General features: G+C 36.9%; 1 protein-coding gene across 10 annotated transcripts in view; it reads left to right on the top strand.

Moving 5' to 3' along the window:
- The window catches only part of FRYL (FRY like transcription coactivator), a 268,553-nt gene that overhangs the window by 170,669 nt on the left and 80,575 nt on the right, over positions 1-17,309 (top strand). For all 10 annotated transcript variants that reach the window (XM_061420109.1, XM_061420111.1, XM_061420112.1 and 7 more), the window contains 8 exons: positions 569-655; positions 2,703-2,874; positions 3,375-3,507; positions 8,837-8,944; positions 11,908-12,145; positions 12,994-13,179; positions 13,448-13,534; positions 15,452-15,720. In XM_061420109.1, the coding sequence (XP_061276093.1) occupies positions 569-655; positions 2,703-2,874; positions 3,375-3,507; positions 8,837-8,944; positions 11,908-12,145; positions 12,994-13,179; positions 13,448-13,534; positions 15,452-15,720 (1,280 nt within the window). The remainder of the gene's footprint in view (positions 1-568; positions 656-2,702; positions 2,875-3,374; positions 3,508-8,836; positions 8,945-11,907; positions 12,146-12,993; positions 13,180-13,447; positions 13,535-15,451; positions 15,721-17,309) is intronic.

The raw sequence follows: 17,309 nt of genomic DNA, 5'->3' as shown, positions 1-17,309 counted from the left end.
AGTATTCTTGACATTGTTTGTACAATTCTTAACATGATCCATGGTTTGGGAAGATTCCCCAGAGAAGGGAACTGCTACCCACTCCAGTATCCTGACCAGGAGAATTCCATGGACAGAGGAGCCTAGCAGGTTACAGTCCGTGGGGTTGCAAAGAGTCGGACATGACTGAGCGACTTTCACTTCACTAGCATGATAACCTAACATATATAGGCAGAGCCCTGTTTTATTGTAGTTTGCTTTATTTTTCCTTGTAGATATTTTTTTTTAATCAAATTGAAGGTCTGTGGCAACCCTGTGTTGTCAGATGTGTTGTCAGACGATGGTTAGCAATTTTTAAGCAATTACGTACTTTTTAGTTAAGGTTGTGCATTGTTTTCTTAGGTATAATGCTATAGTACAGTTGATAGACTACAATATAGTATAAACATAATTTTTATATGCACTGCTAAGCCAGAAAATTTATGTGACTTGCTTTATTGCAGTCTAGACCAAACACACAATATCTCCAAAGCATCCCTATAGCAGTAAAAACTTATAAGATTTTATTGATTGTTTTTCTTTTTTCTAGGAACGTTTGGATTTTGCAATGAAAGAAATAATATTTGATCTTCTCAGTGTTGGAAAATCTACTAAAACTTTCACCATTAATCCAGAGGTAAAAAAATTATAGTCATTTACTATCCTATATAATCAAAAAAATTTTGTTTTAGAGCACAGTTTCTGGAATCAGAACTCTTGGGCTTAAATTCCTAGTTAAAGACAAATTAAATGTTCTTTCCTACTTCTTTGGTCCTGTTATTCCCTAGTAAACTCCTATTTATACTTTAGATATTAAATTTTCAGATCGTTTAAAGATATTTTGTGAACTAATTGCTTATTGGACTCTAATGACACTGGAGAATGTATAAAATTACTGTGCTGGTTCTTCTCATAATCAGATCTTAAGGTATATATTTAGTAGCTTAACAAGTGAGCTAGAAAGTTATTGAAGCTTTTTATTTGTAGGATTTTTAAGATAGGTTAATAATTATTTCCAGATTTTTAAAGTGAGCAGAAATGACTGTTTTTTATAGATGACATGCTTAACAAAATGTCTTCTATGACTATGTGAAATGACCTTTTGATATTTAGACTAATGTCACCAGCATTATGTTATATATAAAGATAGGAGTAAAGCTGAAAACCTTGATCTTGGACAAAAATATATATATAAAGGAAAGTTTTATTTTCTTCCTGTATTCCAGTGAACTGTCTTACACACCCACTGGGATGCATATGCCCATTTAGAGACCACTGGTGTAGGTCGTGAATAGTGACAGCTTGGGCTGAGATGGTATGGTGGATAGAGAGATAATTTACTGAGAAAAGAAACACTGAGAAGATACTGAGTTTGTGGGGAAAGTGCCTTTGGTTTGAACATGGTGAATCTGAGGCATCTTTTTGACATCCAAGTAGAAGTATCAGATTGGTCTAAGGGTTCAAGTTCAGAGAAATAAGGCTTAAAATTAGGGGTGGTACGAGTGGTAGTTGAAGACATGTAAATACATGAAACTACTTTGGGAGAGAACACATAATGGTAAGAAAAGGCAACCGGGGAACTTGCCTTGAAGCAGCATAACTTTTAATACCCAGGTAAAGGAGGGTAAATCTGAAATGCGGGTAGATAAGACACAGCCCACAGTGCTACAGATGTAGTCAAGGAAGGGAGTGTTTAAGGAAGAAGAATGCTTTGACAGTGTTCCATGCTGCTGACAAGTCAGATAGAATGAAGGAAAAATGCCCACTGTTTTGAGCAGTATGCTCACTGATGAGTGAGAGGGAAGTATTAACGGGGAGGGATCGTTCCATTATGCTAGTTGAGTATAGTGAACAGGAATCGGATCTCTTCAGTTAAAAGGGAAATGTTGAAGGTGCAAGAAAGAGAAGGAATGATTTGATAGTGTAATTTCCTGGTAATGCAAGAGCAGGTAGGATTCTGTATAATAACTAGGAATATCAGCACCCCTTGATTGTGACAAAAGCAAAGGACATTAAGAAAAGGTGCAGATATAAATAGGTCAGTGTACTTTGTAGTGAGAAATTGAGGAAGATTGGTGGTTTTTTACTATGACGTGGGAGACAAATCATCTACTCAGAGAAGGGAAGGTACAGTATCAGGGTAGTAGACTTGAGGAAGGAATGGGAGAGTTTTGAAGAAAGCTAGAAAACAGGACGGAGAAGGCAATGGCACCCCACTCCAGTACTCCTGCCTGGAAAATCCCATGGATGGAGGAGCCTGGTAGGCTGCAGTCCATGGCGTTGCTGAGGGTCAGACACGACTGAGCGACTTCATTTTCACTTTTCACTTTCATGCATTGGAGAAGGAATTGGCAACCCACTCCAGTGTTCTTTCCTGGAGAATCCCAGGGACGGGGGAGCCTGGTGGGCTGCCGTCTATGGGGTCACACAGAGTCGGACACGACTGAAGTGACTTAGCAGCAGAAAACAGGAGAGCCAGTTGACCTCAGAAGTGAAAGAGTGGCACTTGGGAATTTGATGTTAAATTCCAGTGCCTGGGCTGGTTTAAAAAATGTTGAACAGAGAGGTTCATTTTTCTTCTATCCTTCTTCCTCCCATCCCTCACTGTTATTTGATGAGATGTTTTTAGCGTTAAAAAAGAGGAATTTTCTGACATTTTTATTTTGGAACTTTTTTCTCTGAAGAGAATGAACATAGGCCTCAGAGTCTTCCTTGTCATAGCGGACAGTTTGCAGCAAAAAGATGGTGAACCGCCAATGCCAACGACAGGAGTTATCCTTCCCTCAGGAAACACCTTGCGTGTAAAGAAAATTTTTCTCAATAAAACCTTGACAGATGAAGAAGCAAAAGTCATAGGTTAGTGTTAACTGGAATAAATAAATAATATAGTTTAATGTTCTTTTGTGAAGTTTATGATCAAATCTAAAATGAATATATTTGCCTACATACATGTATTTGCCTATGAATGTATGTGCCAGGTTATTCCAGGATACAGAGTGATACAAAATGAATACATTTCCTATAATATCTGTAAGTTTTCATGTTAAAAGACTTTGGATTAAATATCTTTTTTTTTTTTTCCACCCCTCCCCCACCTAAATATCTTCTTATATGATACTATTCATTGCATCTTATCCTTCTTCAAATTCAGTTGTGTACAAATTTTTACACATTTCCTCCAGTATACTGAATCTGATCATCAGGGAGAAGAGTATGTCAAAGTCAGAATTTCTTTTGTAACATCAATAAGCTAATGCCAATTAAAAGTCAATAACCTTTTATATTTTACAGAGAATAACTCATTATTCTATGTCTAATGTCTGACATTTTATAACTGAGTTTTTTTTCTCCTCCAGGAATGTCAGTTTATTATCCTCAAGTGAGAAAAGCATTAGATAGCATTCTAAGACATTTGGACAAAGAAGTTGGGAGGCCCATGTGTATGACTAGTGTGCAGATGTCCAATAAGGAGCCTGAAGATATGATTACGTGCGTAGTCAGTAATTTCTCTTCATTGCCATTTCAGTTTTCATAAGTATAGAGGGTTGATTCTGCTTGTTCCCTTACTTTTTCTTCTGGAGTTCTCCCCTATTGCCATCTGCTGCAGTTTTTGATACAGCAGTTCTTTCCGCAGGCTCAGTTTTACTCTTTTATGTGCTGTCAAACCAGTAGAGACAGCAAAAGTCACCCTTGATCCATACAGTTTATTGTAAGTGACGAGGCCTTATGGATAAATCCTGGTTACCCCAGATGTGTGTGGACATGGCTGGTTTCAGTCATTTCAGTTCAGTTGCTCAGTCATGTCCGACTCTTTGCGACCTCATGAACTGCAGCATGCCAGGCCTCTCTGTCCATCACCAACTCCTAGAGTCCACCGAAACCTGTGTCCATCGAGTCGATGATGCCGTCCACCATCTCATCCTCTGTCATCCCCTTCTTCTCCTGCCCTCAATCTTTCCCAGCATCAGGGTCTTTTTCAATGAGTTAGCTCTTCACATCAGGTGGCCAAAGTACTGGAGTTTCAGCTTCAACATCAGTCCTTCCAATGAACACCCAGGACTGATCTCCTGTGGGATGGACGGGTTGGATCTCCTTGCAGTCCAGGGGACTCTCAAAAGTCTTCTCCAACACCACAGTTCAAAAGCATCAATTCTTCACACTCAGCTTTCTTCATAGTCCAACTCTCACATCCATACATGACCACTGGAAAAACCATAGCCTTGACTAGATGGACCTTTGTTGGCAAAGTAATGTCTCTGCTTTTGAATATGCTGTCTAGGTTGGTCATAACTTTCATTCCAAAGAGTAAACGTCTTTTAATTTCATGGTTGCAGTCACCATCTGCAGTGATTTTAGAACCCAGAAAAATAAAGTCTGACACTGTTTCTACTGTTTCCCCATCTATTTGCCATGAAGTGTTGGGACTGGGTGCCATGATCTTAGTTTTCTGAATGTTGAGCTTTAAGCCAGCTTTTTCACTCTCCTCTTTCACTTTCATCAAGAGGCTCTTTAGTTCTTCTTCACTTTCTGCCATAAGGGTGGTGTCATCTGCATATCTGAGGTTATTGATATTTCTCCCGGCAATCTTGATTCCAGCTTGTGCTTCCTCCAGCCCAGCGTTTCTCATGATGTACTCTTCATAGAAGTTAAATAAGCAGGGTGACAATATACAGCCTTGACGTACTTCTTTTCCTATTTTGAACCAGTGTATTGTTCCATGTCCAGTTCTAACTGTTGCTTCCTGACCTGCATACAGGTTTCTCAAGAGGTAGGTCAGGTGGTCTGGTATTCCCATCTCTTTCTGAATTTTCCACAGTTTATTGTGATCTACATAGTCAAAGGCTTTGGCATGGTCAATAAAGCAGAAATAGATGTTTTTCTGGAACTCTCTTGCTTTTTTTATGACCCAGCGGAGGTTGGCAATTTGATCTCTGGTTCCTCTGCCTTTTCTAAAACCAGCTTGAACATCTGGAAGTTCATGGTTCACGTATTGCTGATGCCTGGCTTGCTGAATTTTGAGCATTACATTACTAGAGTGTGAGATGAGTGCAATTGTGCAATAGTTTGAGCATTCTTTGGCATTGCCTTTCTTTGAGATTGGAATGAAAACTGACCTTTTCCAGTCCTGTGGCCACTGCTGAGTTTTCCAAATTTGCTGGCATATTGAGTGCAGCACTTTCACAGTGTCATTTTTCAGGATTTGGAATAGCTCAACTGGAATTTCATCACCTCCACTAGTTTTGTTCGTAGTGATGCTTTCTAAGGCCCACTTGACTTCACATTCCAGGATGTCTGGCTCTAGGTGAGTGATCACACCATCGTGATTATCTTGGACATGAAGATCTTTTTTGGACAGTTCTTCTGTGTATTCTTGCCACCTCTTCTTAATATCTTCTGCTTCTGTTAGGTCCATACCATTTCTGTCCTTTATCGAGCCCATCTTTGCATGAAATGTTCCCTTGGTACCTCTAATTTTCTTGAAGAGCTCTCTAGTGTTTCCCATTCTGTTGTTTTCCTCTATTTCTTTGCATTGATCGCTGAGGAAGGCTTTCTTATCTCTCCTTGCTATTCTTTGGAACTCTGCATTCAAATGGGTATATCTTTCCTTTTCTCCTTTGCTTTTTGCTTCTCTTCTTTTCACAGCTATTTGTAAGGCCTCCCCAGGCAGCCATTTTGCTTTTTTGCATTTCTTTTTCTTGGGGATGGTCTTGATTCTTGTCTCCTGTACAATGTCACAAACCTCCATCCATAGTTCATCAGGCACTCTATCAGATCTAATCCCTTAAATCTATTTCTCACTTCCATTGTATAATCATAAGGGATTTCATTTAGGTCATACCTCAGTGGTCTAGTGGTTTTCTCCACTTTCTTCCATTTCAGTCTAAATTTGGTTCATGATGAGCCACAGTCAGCTCCCGGTCTTGTTTTTGCTGACTGTATAGAGCTTCTCTATCTTTGGCTGCAAAGAATATAATCAATCTGATTTCAGTGTCGACCGTCTGGTGCTGTCCATGTGTAAAGTCTCCTCTTGTGTTGTTGGAAGAGGGTGTTTGCTATGACCAGTGCTTTCTCTTGGCAGAACTCTATTAGCCTTTGCCCTGCTTCATTCTGTACTCCAAGGCCAAATTTGCCTGTCACTCCAGGTCTTTCCTGACTTCCTACTTTTGCATTCCAGTCGCCTGTAATGAAAAGGACATCTTTTTTGGGTGTTAATTCTAAAAGGTCTTGTAGGTCTTCATAGAACTGTTCAACTTCAGCTTCTTCGGCGTTACTGGTCAGGGCATAGTCAAATAAATGCTCTTATTTTCAGAGCTTTGTTCAACAACAACAAAAAACCCTGAAAACCTCCTGGGAACTGAGGGTACAGAGGGAAATAATGTATGAGTAGTTTTTTATGTGAGAAACTGTACCTCACCTCACCCTCCATGCCACTCCCAGGACTGCTTGTCAACACAGAGTTTCCCTTTATTGTTAGGGACTTCCTTCTCAGACAGATATATTTTATGGCAACAACTTCTTTTACTTGCTAGAAAGTATCCATGTATTTTTTACAAGAGGACTTTTTTATGGTGTTAATATCTGCTTTGTAGGTCTTAGACCACCAAATTGGATACTGGATCTCTCAATGAATGCATGGTTACTATATACTAGTGTATGCTAACATCTCTGTGCCTGCTAAGTCACTTCAGTTGTGTCTGACTCATTGCGACCCCATAGACTGTAGCCCACCAGGCTCCTCTGTCCATGGGATTTGCCATTTCCTTCTCCAGGGGATCTTTCTGACTGAGGCACTGGACCCTCATCTCTTTTGTCTCCTGCATTAGCATTGGCAGGCAGGATCTTTCCCACTAGCGCCACCTGGCAAGCCCCAGGAGAGTTTCTCTAATGTGAAGGGTTTTTTTTTCCCCTTGCATTACTTCCTCTGGAAAATCGGCATCCTTTCAGTCACACTTGCCTCATTTATGCCCATGAACGTGCCCTCACTGAGTTCCTCTGACTGCATATGTTGGGTCTTCAGGGACAGCAGTGTCAGCTTGCCCTCGTCAGCTGTTTCTTCTGTAACTCCATTAATGTTTGATTTGAATTTCACTTCCAGTGTTCACTTCCTTTTTCCTTTGCTGTACTTTAATTTTTGTTGGCCAACTTACTCTTTTGATTATCCATTTTTGTCCAGTATCACCTGAGTTTACCACTGGAGACAGGGAATCAACACAGCTACACACTTTTGCCATGTGAACCGAATAACAGATGTATAGTGACCAATCATGACAGACTTAGAAAAAATTGATGTGGTGAAATCATTGGTTATGATTCACATCTGTTATTTACATCCTGATTTGTAGGCTGAAGAGCTAGTAGGGAAGCTTGGCTATACAATTACTTTCAGTTAATATCAGGTAACAGAAATTGAATCCCACTGTTGGGGACTGGTATTATTTGACTAAATTATGGTAACTAAAATCATGCATATTGGGACAAAGCTAAGAGAAGACTGACTATATATAAAATCACTAAAAATAAGTAGTAGATTCATTGCCACTGTAATGAATACTGACCCCAAAACTCTTAAAACATCCCAACTCTTTTCTATATAAGAATGTTTTATTGGGCCAGCTGAAGGACAATTTGTGTCAAATACATTAACAGCTTTCCCTTGAAATATAGACCACAATAAAAGCCAGTATATAAAAGGGTAGATATTTAAAATAAATAAATAAAATCATTGAATAACTAGGGAAAATACAGGTGAATTAAATTGCATCAAGCATCTGGAAGAACCAGGATTTCCAAATTTCACACATTTTATTACATAAACAATATGCTTATTTTTGTGTGTGTTTGTATATTCGGAAGTAAAATAAAAAGGCAAGAACAAAGAATGCCACCAGTGGTATATGAGAATGTCTGTTTTCTAAAACTCCTGTTAGTATATGATGTTGAAAATAAAGACATTTTTTTGTTAATTTTATAGGCCCCCCAAATAACTAATATTAGGTTATTTAATGTCAATATTATTTATTTTAATAATTATAGAGATTTAAATCAGAGATTTAACTTATTTGAAACAATTAATAATATAAATGTGTGTGTGTGTGTGCTCAGCCATATCTGACTCTTTTGAAACTCCATGGACTATATAGCCTACCAAGCTCCTCTGTCCATGGAATTTTCCAGGCAAGAATACTGGAATGCGTTGCCATTTCCTACTACAGGCTGTCTTCCTGACCTAGGGATCAAATCCATGTCTGTTGCGTTTCCTGTATTGGCAGGCAGATTCTTTACCACTGCGCTACCAATAAATAATTTGCTTAATATTTACTATTTGAATATTTGTTATGCTTGTTTTCTTTTTAAAAAAGTTTTTTATTGCAGTTTAGTTGATTTATTACAGTGTTGTGTTAGTTTCAGGAGTATAGAAGGGGTGAATCAATTATACATATGCATATATCCACTCTTTTTTAGATTCTTTTCACATGTAGGCTATTACAGAGTATTGGGTAGAGTTCCCTGTGCTATACAGGGAAGGTTCTTATTAGTTATCGATTACTAGTTATCTGTTATTAGTTATTAATTACCAATTACTGAAAACCTTTTTTTCTTGCTAGCTGTGTTTTTTTCCTTAATTATATATTATTTTTTTGCATTTATAAACTGATAATTATTTAGTGGAAATGTATATACTCTTTTTATTATGTTAAATACATTAAACTTTTAGAGGTGGGCTCATATTTTCTGTAATAATTTTTCTAAGTTTGCTTTCATTGTTTGATGTATGTAAGATTCATTTTATTAAGTCCTCTTGTAATCTGTTTTTTAGCGGGGAAAGAAAACCCAAAATTGATTTGTTTAGAACTTGCATTGCTGCTATTCCAAGGCTGATTCCTGATGGTATGAGCAGAACTGACCTTATTGAACTGTTAGCAAGGTAAATGAGAATTCCTGTTTGTGAGTTTAACTTTTATGTCATTTAGTCTTTTTAAATTTCTAAAGCATCCCATTATTATTATCACTAAAAAAAGTAGTGATAAAGACATTTTTAATCTGTGGATAACTCTCTAAACTCCCATTTTGTCTTTTGTTAACACATTCTCCTTACTCATCTTTTAACTTTTAAAATTCTTCTGGGTTCCCCTATAAATCCTATTTTTAAATTCCTTGCCTTTCCATCTAGTATTTATTATTTCTTGGGATTTATAGAACATATTCTGTTAACATATGGACATTATCTGTGTGATGACACTCACTAGGCAATTAATTATTGTGTTAACTCCTATAGTCCTTTCTTTAGCACCTAAGGTGGTGACCAGGTCTCATTTTCACTTTTTGTCTCTTATTGCAGAGCCCATAGAGTTCAAGTTTTTATCTCTTTCCTCACTATGCTCTATAAAAAGGGTAATTAATATGACATCCAAACTTAAATACCAGTTCCTGGAAGTAATTCTAAGTTGAGGTGATGGCCTTTTGAAAAACTGCTTTGCTGATACAGTTGGGGATTCTCTTTAAATAAGGGGTCAGCAGACTTTTTTCTTAAAAGACAAGATAGTGACTGTTTTAAGATTTGTGAGTCACGTGGTCTCTGTCACAGCTGTTCATCTCTGCCATTGTAGTGAAGAAGCAGCCACCTGTTAAGGAGCCTGGCTGGATTTGGCCCTTGAGCCATAGTTTGCTGGCCCTGCCCTAATAGAAAACCAACCACGAAGACTATCAATGGAGCAGTGATATCTTACCATATTCGAAGATGTTTACTGCTTGCTGAACTCTTATTACTAAGCCTTAAGTTAAACTCACAATGAATAAACAGTTAATAGACTGCTCTAGCAGCCTTTCCCACCTCCCTGGTCACGGAGGTCACATTTCAAACACCCATACACTACCCATCCTCAGCTCTTAAGGGTTGCAGTAGGAGACTGAATGGTATTGGATGAGGAGGAGAAGAAAGAGGTGACTTTGAAACTTGGCATCATGAGATAAAGTCATTCCTTCCCACTGTATCTCTTAACTCTTGCTATAAATTAGATAATTTATAATATTTATAATATTTTATAATTTATAATATTTATAAAATTTATAATATTAAATATTTATAATATTATTCCTTGAGAACACAATAAACAACTGTCATTCACTTCTGCTCTTACTCCTCCCACCTCAGTTTAGTTCACCATTTTGTGGGTGGCAGTCCATATTCCCGACCAAAGTGAAGTTGCATCCGCAAGGGGCAGGGGTGGAGGATCCGAGTAAAGGAGCAAACATCTAGCCAATGGTTGACACTTTGCTCTGCTATTGACTTTGCTTCTTTCCCCTGTGATACTTAATTTATTCTGGCAGAAAGAAAGATCCCAGTGCCTGCTTATTTTGTCCCTAGCTCCTATCATTTGGAATTGTGATGTCTAAATCTTATTTACTTAGAATAAAGCAAGCAAACAAACAAAGCAAAGATACACTGTAAGTCTGCAGACCTGTCTGCTGTCTCCAGGGAAGGTTCAATAGTTCTTCTGCCATAAATGAGTCAGGCCCCTTTCTCTGCATGGATATATCCCAAGTCACTCAGAGAGGTGTACGTTCATGGATTTAAGGAATGTTGAACAACCTTTATAGCCAGCAGCATGGAGTTGGTCACTCTCCCTTCCCACATCTCTCCTTTGGTGCCACTATCAGAGACACAACACTGGACTGAGACCCTTGATCTGACCCTGTGTGGTATTTCCAATGTGCTGCTGTAACTGCTGCTGCTTCGTGGCTCACTTCCGGGTCTTTGTATTAAACAACTGTAATACATTTTCTCCACAGTCTCATTGTCAGTTGAAGGTTAGCTTAGTGAAGACCAGAACTGAGTTCAGCAGGGCGAAGACTGATATCACACAGCGTTCTTCCTCTATCATTGAGGATAACTCCATCTTTTCAGCTGCCCAAGCATGTAACTGTGGCATATTTTTAAATATCACCTACTTATCTTTATTCATTCAGGCTGTTTCTAACTGTGATACATGTGTCTTGATGGTCAATCATGTAAATAATTCTCTGTAGCCCCAAACAGAAACTCTTACTCATATAGCATTAAATATTAGTAGTTTCATTGCTGCAGCCATCTTTTATGATTTTCTTGTTTATCATTCTCTTTTTTAAGTCCTATCAAAATCCTTTAACTAATATTACATTCCTGTCCTCATATATCTTATTGATGTCTTTAAAAGGTAACTATATATAGCCTCTCCTATAATTTACTTAACATAAATTCTCTTGAAGACTTCATATGTTACTCTTTTTTTTTTTTCATCTTCTTTCTAGGCGTACCCCATTTATGAAGTTACAGCTTAATTCTCATTTTCATTTTCAAGAATTATTTCTGTTAAATTCATTCCGTCCTGACTTGTATTTTTTCCTTCACAATCAGCCGTCTTATGTTTAACTGTAAGCTCAGCAGCGTGAAAGGAGCAACAGAGATAAACTGTGTCCTTTCCAGTGATAGCATAGGACTAAATCAGTGTGAGCTAGTACTAAGGTATTATATAATTCAGCATAAATTTGATTGATTATAGAATAATATATGGCATTTTAAGGATTAAAGAATTTTTTAAATGTAATTCTGGTTCTGTGTTTTCTAAAGGACAACATTTGTGTTATGATCGAACTTACTATTCTGAATTATCAAACTTACTATTCTGATGCCAACTGATATTAATAGATTGACATGTGAATTTAAATAAATGAATACAGATTAGCATAAGGACAAAATACCACACAAAAAGTGAACATTGGTTCCTATTTTCTTACTTCTTAAGAACCAATTGAGAGGATGTATTTTTTAAATTCTTAGTTTTAAGTTTTAGATGATAAAGCCCTTTGGAAGGTTTTTGAGGTTTGCTAATGGAATTTTGTTCTTGGTAGGCTCACAATTCATATGGATGAAGAACTTCGTGCTCTGGCTTTCAATACTCTGCAGGCACTAATGCTTGATTTTCCAGATTGGCGTGAGGATGTCCTTTCAGGATTTGTTTATTTTATTGTTCGTGAAGTGACTGATGTCCATCCCACACTTCTTGATAATGCTGTAAAGATGTTGGTACAATTAATAAATCAGTGGAAACAAGCAACCCAAATGCATAACAAAAACCAGGACTCACAGGTACCAGACTCTTTCATGGTGTTCCTCTGTGTATGATCAGTGGCAAATGACTGGTAATGATGTTAAAACATATTGACTTCCTCAAAAATTAGAAGTTTCACTAGTTTTACTTTCTTTCAAAATGTTTGTAACCCCTTAAACAGAACTTTGTTATAGTTTATGTATTAAATATAGAAATTAAATTCTTCCTTTGGTAATAATTAGTTTTCAGTGAACATACAAAGTGAAGGCAATTCTAACTCACATAATAGGCTGTTTCCAATATGTTGAATGCTGGTATAATAAAAAATGTTGATAGCCTTTCAGTTATTTGGTTATCAAAGGCATCAGTGGTCCCCATTTCACATACACAGTATGTGTGCTTCTTAACTGAAAAAGGTGCTCAAATTATTGGTTTGTGAAAATGTAGAAGCCATAGAACCTTGGATATTAGAGCTGGATCATCTAAGCCAACCCAGCTTCTCAGTGTTTAGGGAGCCTGCACATCACCATCTCCTAGGTGATGCCACGCTGCTGGTCCAAACTTTGAGTACAAAGGATGCCATTCAATCCTTCATTTTCCATATAGAAATGTTGGGCCAATAGTGATTAAGTATCAACTCTAAAGCTTTTTATAAAGTAGCCAGAGAATGATAGAACTTAGGTACGTTGTATATTCATGTGTTTTAGACTGCCAGTTAAATGCTTTTTTCACTATGTGATGTGACATTTTTATAAATTAAATGTTATTTAAATTTCTTGAGCTGAGGCAGACCTGTAGCAGTCATTTTATGATTTGCCTTTACTCTTTACTAATTGTTTTACTGGAATACATACTTTTTTTTTTAACTTGCATTTTATTTTTCAAGCATGGTGTGGTTAATGGAGCCTCTCATCCCCCTCCTCTGGAAAGGAGCCCATATTCCAGTGTATTCCATGTGGTCGAAGGGTTTGCACTCGTCACTCTCTGTAGCAGTCGACCTGCCACTAGGAGATTAGCTGTCAGTGTCCTTAGAGAAATACGGGCTTTATTTGCACTTTTGGAAATACCTAAGGTAAATTTTAGATATTTCATTCAGCTATCTAATGAAAATACTTAAAAAACTATACTTTTTGTCCATTTTTGTTCCATTTCTGTTTTTACCATGCAGGTATAATTTACTTTTTAACAAGATCTTTTTGAGAGGGTCTAAGCTCACCAACCTGCCTTCTATTCCATTTGTAACAGATAGGGCTAAAGTAAATTTGTAATGTTTATCTAGGTTTGGCTGCTGTTCTTAAACATTCCTAAACTTTAATAGACATGTGATGTCTTTTTTATAGGGTGATGATGAATTAGCCATAGATGTGATGGACAGGCTGAGCCCATCCATTCTTGAGAGCTTCATTCATCTCACTGGGGCCGATCAGGTAACTGTAATGATTTCATGTTATTCAGCAATGTTTTGAAACTTAAGATGTACATACATACATACCTGAGTTTCTTTTACAAATATCATGCATTAGAAAGTATTTGTGAAAATGGTAAAGTGCTTTGAAAATAAAAAATAATTTTTAAAAAGTGGCACTACTTTATGCTATGCTTAGTACTCTTCCCCACAAAAATATAAATATTTTATCTTTGTAAAATTCCAATCTTTCCAATCTAAGAAGTTTCTATTAAATCTGAAGTTGCAATCGACTAGTATTTGCTATTGATTATGGCATATAGTATTCTTGACCTGTATAATGCTGGTTAAAGGGCTATCGAAATTTTTTCTGTTGAAATTCAAAGCAAAAAAATTGCATTCTGCATCTTGCAATAAGTGTATTTGTTTGCTTTGCCGTATAAATTCAAGTGCATGAAGTAAATATGTAATATCTTATGCCCGAGTCATATGTAATTTGGGGCTTCCCTGGTGGCTCAGTGGTAAAGAAATCTGCCTGTCGATGTAGGAGATGTGGGTTTGATCCCTGGGTTTGGAAGTTCCCCTAGAGAAGGAAATAGCAACCCACTCCCATGTTCTTGCCTGGAAAATTCCATGGAAAGAGAAGCCTGGTGGGCTGCAGTCCATGGGGTTGCAAGAGAGTCATACACAACTTAGCAGCTAAACAACAGTAACATATGTAATTTCACTCATTAAAATGAAGAAAAATACTTCTTCAACACATACATTACTAAGAAAGCTTATGCTATCTTTCTTAGTTTGGTTTGGGGGAGAAAGGTCATATACCAAGTTTTCAAAACTGATATGAGAATAACTATCAAACTTTACTAATTGAAATTATTTTCTTCCTGTTTTGCAATACCTGCACAAGAGGTTTCTGTACTTTCTACATAACTCTTGACTCTTACAACTCAAAGTTACATGTAACCAAGAGAGATAATAAAAAAATTTTAGAAGCCTAAGGTATGGTTATGAATCTGTTCAATTTAAAGAATTCTGTTTTAGATTATTAACCATGAATTGGCCAACAAGAAGAGAAGCGAGTGACTCTCTTCTAGTGCCTAAAGCAGTGCCTGACTGAGAGCAGGTCCTCTGTAAATATCTGTTGAATGATCAAGTGAATCAAGCCTCTGTTCGGTTTTTAAGGCTCCATTTTTTGTTGTCTATTGAATCATAAATAATTTGCTCTGAAGTCTTTATCTCTTCATTTTAAGAGCTTTGACTATTATTGAATAAATATTTGAGAATGTGTAGCTCTGGAGAGGAGCCCATTTTCCAGTCTGTTCCACTTATGCATACATAGTACACAATGGCTTCCCTGATGGCTCAGATGGTAAAGAATCTGCCTGCAGTGTGGAAGACCCAGGTTCGATCCCTGGGTCAGGAAGATCCCCTGGAGAAGGAAATGGCAACCCACTCCAATATTCTTGCCTGGAAAACTCCAGGGACAAAGTAGCCTGGCAGGCTACAGTCCGTGGAGTCGCACAAAGTTGGACATGACTGTGCAACTGACATTTTCACTTGTCTTGCAGTGCACATCAGCATGAAAGTTAATGGTTCATTTTTGAGTTCTCTAGCATCTTGAGTATCCTGTGAATTGCGTATTCATTTAAGAATTACATACGTGGTGATTCTTAACCTTTTAGGTTTATAGATCTTTTTGAGACTAATAAAAATTACAGAATCTCTTCTAGAAAACTGCATGTGCACAAAAACCTTATATGCAATTTCAGGAATTCTCTACCTCCTTAAAGGTATCTCGGACTTCATATTATCCCTGTTTAAGAATCTCTGTTCTAGAAACTACCAGTAGACCACTTTCATAATTTAAAGCAATATATGTGGTAAAACTTACAAAAGTTGTTGAAATGTGCAATAATGAATTTTTTTCTCTGCTTAGACTACTTTGCTGTACTGCCCAAGCTCAATAGATTTACAGACATTAGCAGAGTGGAACTCCTCTCCCATTAGCCACCAGTTTGATGTGATCAGTCCATCACACATATGGATATTTGCACATGTGACCCAAGGCCAAGACCCATGGATTATAAGTCTCTCCAGTTTTTTAAAGCAAGAAAACCTTCCAAAACACTGCCCTACAGCTGTGAGCTATGCTTGGATGTTTGCCTACACAAGGCTGCAGTTGTTATCCCCACAAGTTGATATAAAGTAAGTGATTTTCCTAGTGTAAATTTTACAATATACAGGCTGTCAGCCTTCATAACACATGCACTTGAAAAATTCTACAAATTGGAAATCCCATAAACGACATTTCATAATGTACTAGTGTGTTAAGGAGGACAATGAAAGTTATAAAGGATATAGTCATATAATCCTTTCATTCTTTTTGTATAATTTGGTCTTACAAATTATAATTGTTCATTTACTTATCACACTGATGGGTACATACTTTGTGTTCAATGAATGAATGAATGAGGAGAGAGTCTGAAGATAAATATGGATGTGGGTATAGATAAGTTTGTAGATACAGGGTGCGAAGTGAAGGGAAATGAGTTCAGTGAGTTTCTGAGCATAATAGTAAAGAGTTAAGGGTAATTGACAATGTGACAGAGAGCTGACCATTGCTTTATAAACTGCAGATTATAAAGCCTTAAATTGCAAAGAAAATTTGTTTGAAAAAGCATATATACACTTTTTGGTTTTGTTTTTACTGTTTATATATATGTATACATACATGTTAATTATATATTGATACAGATTCTCAGGTATTGTTTATTGGATGCCTTTTTTTTTTAATGAAGATTGACACTTGCCACCTTGTATAACATTTATGAATGTATTTAGTCTCCTTTATTTTACCATATTTTAAATGGTAAAATACCCCTCCTACCACCTAAAATACGCCCTCCTACCACCATTCCCTGTATCCACTTTCTGCTCTATTTTTCTTCATCAGACTTAGCACCATTCGACACTTTTATTTCTGTGTTGTATATCTCCCCCAGCACGTATGATGGTGGTGATTTTTTTAAGCAGGTTTTTGTTTTTGTTATTTTACTGCCGTCACAGTGCTTTGAAACTTTTATAAGATACTGAGAAACTATCAATGAATCAATGGCATGGTATGTATTGTTTATCTTAATAGATTATAAGCCTACTGAAGGTGAGGACTAAAACTTAGTATTTTTCCTGTTTTGTTTTGCTCTCAGTCGTTAATCCCAACAGAATTTTCCATTTTGGGGAAGATTTATGGAATTGTTCCAAAATATTTTAGTGGTCTAATCTCTTTCAAGACAGAAATTTGATAGAAGCTTTAAAAATGTAGATATTCTTTGACTCTGCAATTCCAGTTTCAGGAATTTACCCAAGAAAATAATTAAACATGTATTATAATGAAGCATATATTCAAGTGTTTAATATTGTGTATAATAGGGAACAATTACTGTTAGCTTAAATATCCAACAGTGAAAGTGTGGCTCTAAAATAAAAATAATCTCTATGATATAACATATGGTCATCAAAAATGAGGTCATGGAAGTGTATTTATTTACATGAAGGATGTTTCAACATATATGTTAAGTATAAAGAGCAAGTATAAAACAAATGAAATAATATTATTCAGTTTTTATAAGCTAAAAGAGATATATTATACCTTTATACATGTGTCTGAATTGAAGATGTGTAGAAGAATATATGGAGAAGGCAATGGCACCCCACTCCAGTACTCTTGCCTGGAAAATCCCATGGTCAGAGGAGCCTGGTGGGCTGCAGTCCATGGGGTTGCAAAGTATCAGACA

This window comes from Bos javanicus, chromosome 6, assembly GCF_032452875.1.
Source record: "Bos javanicus breed banteng chromosome 6, ARS-OSU_banteng_1.0, whole genome shotgun sequence".
In the NCBI taxonomy this organism is placed as follows: domain Eukaryota; kingdom Metazoa; phylum Chordata; class Mammalia; order Artiodactyla; family Bovidae; genus Bos; species Bos javanicus.
Note: the sequence above shows the minus strand (reverse complement) of the source record. Positions and strands in the feature narration are given on the sequence as shown.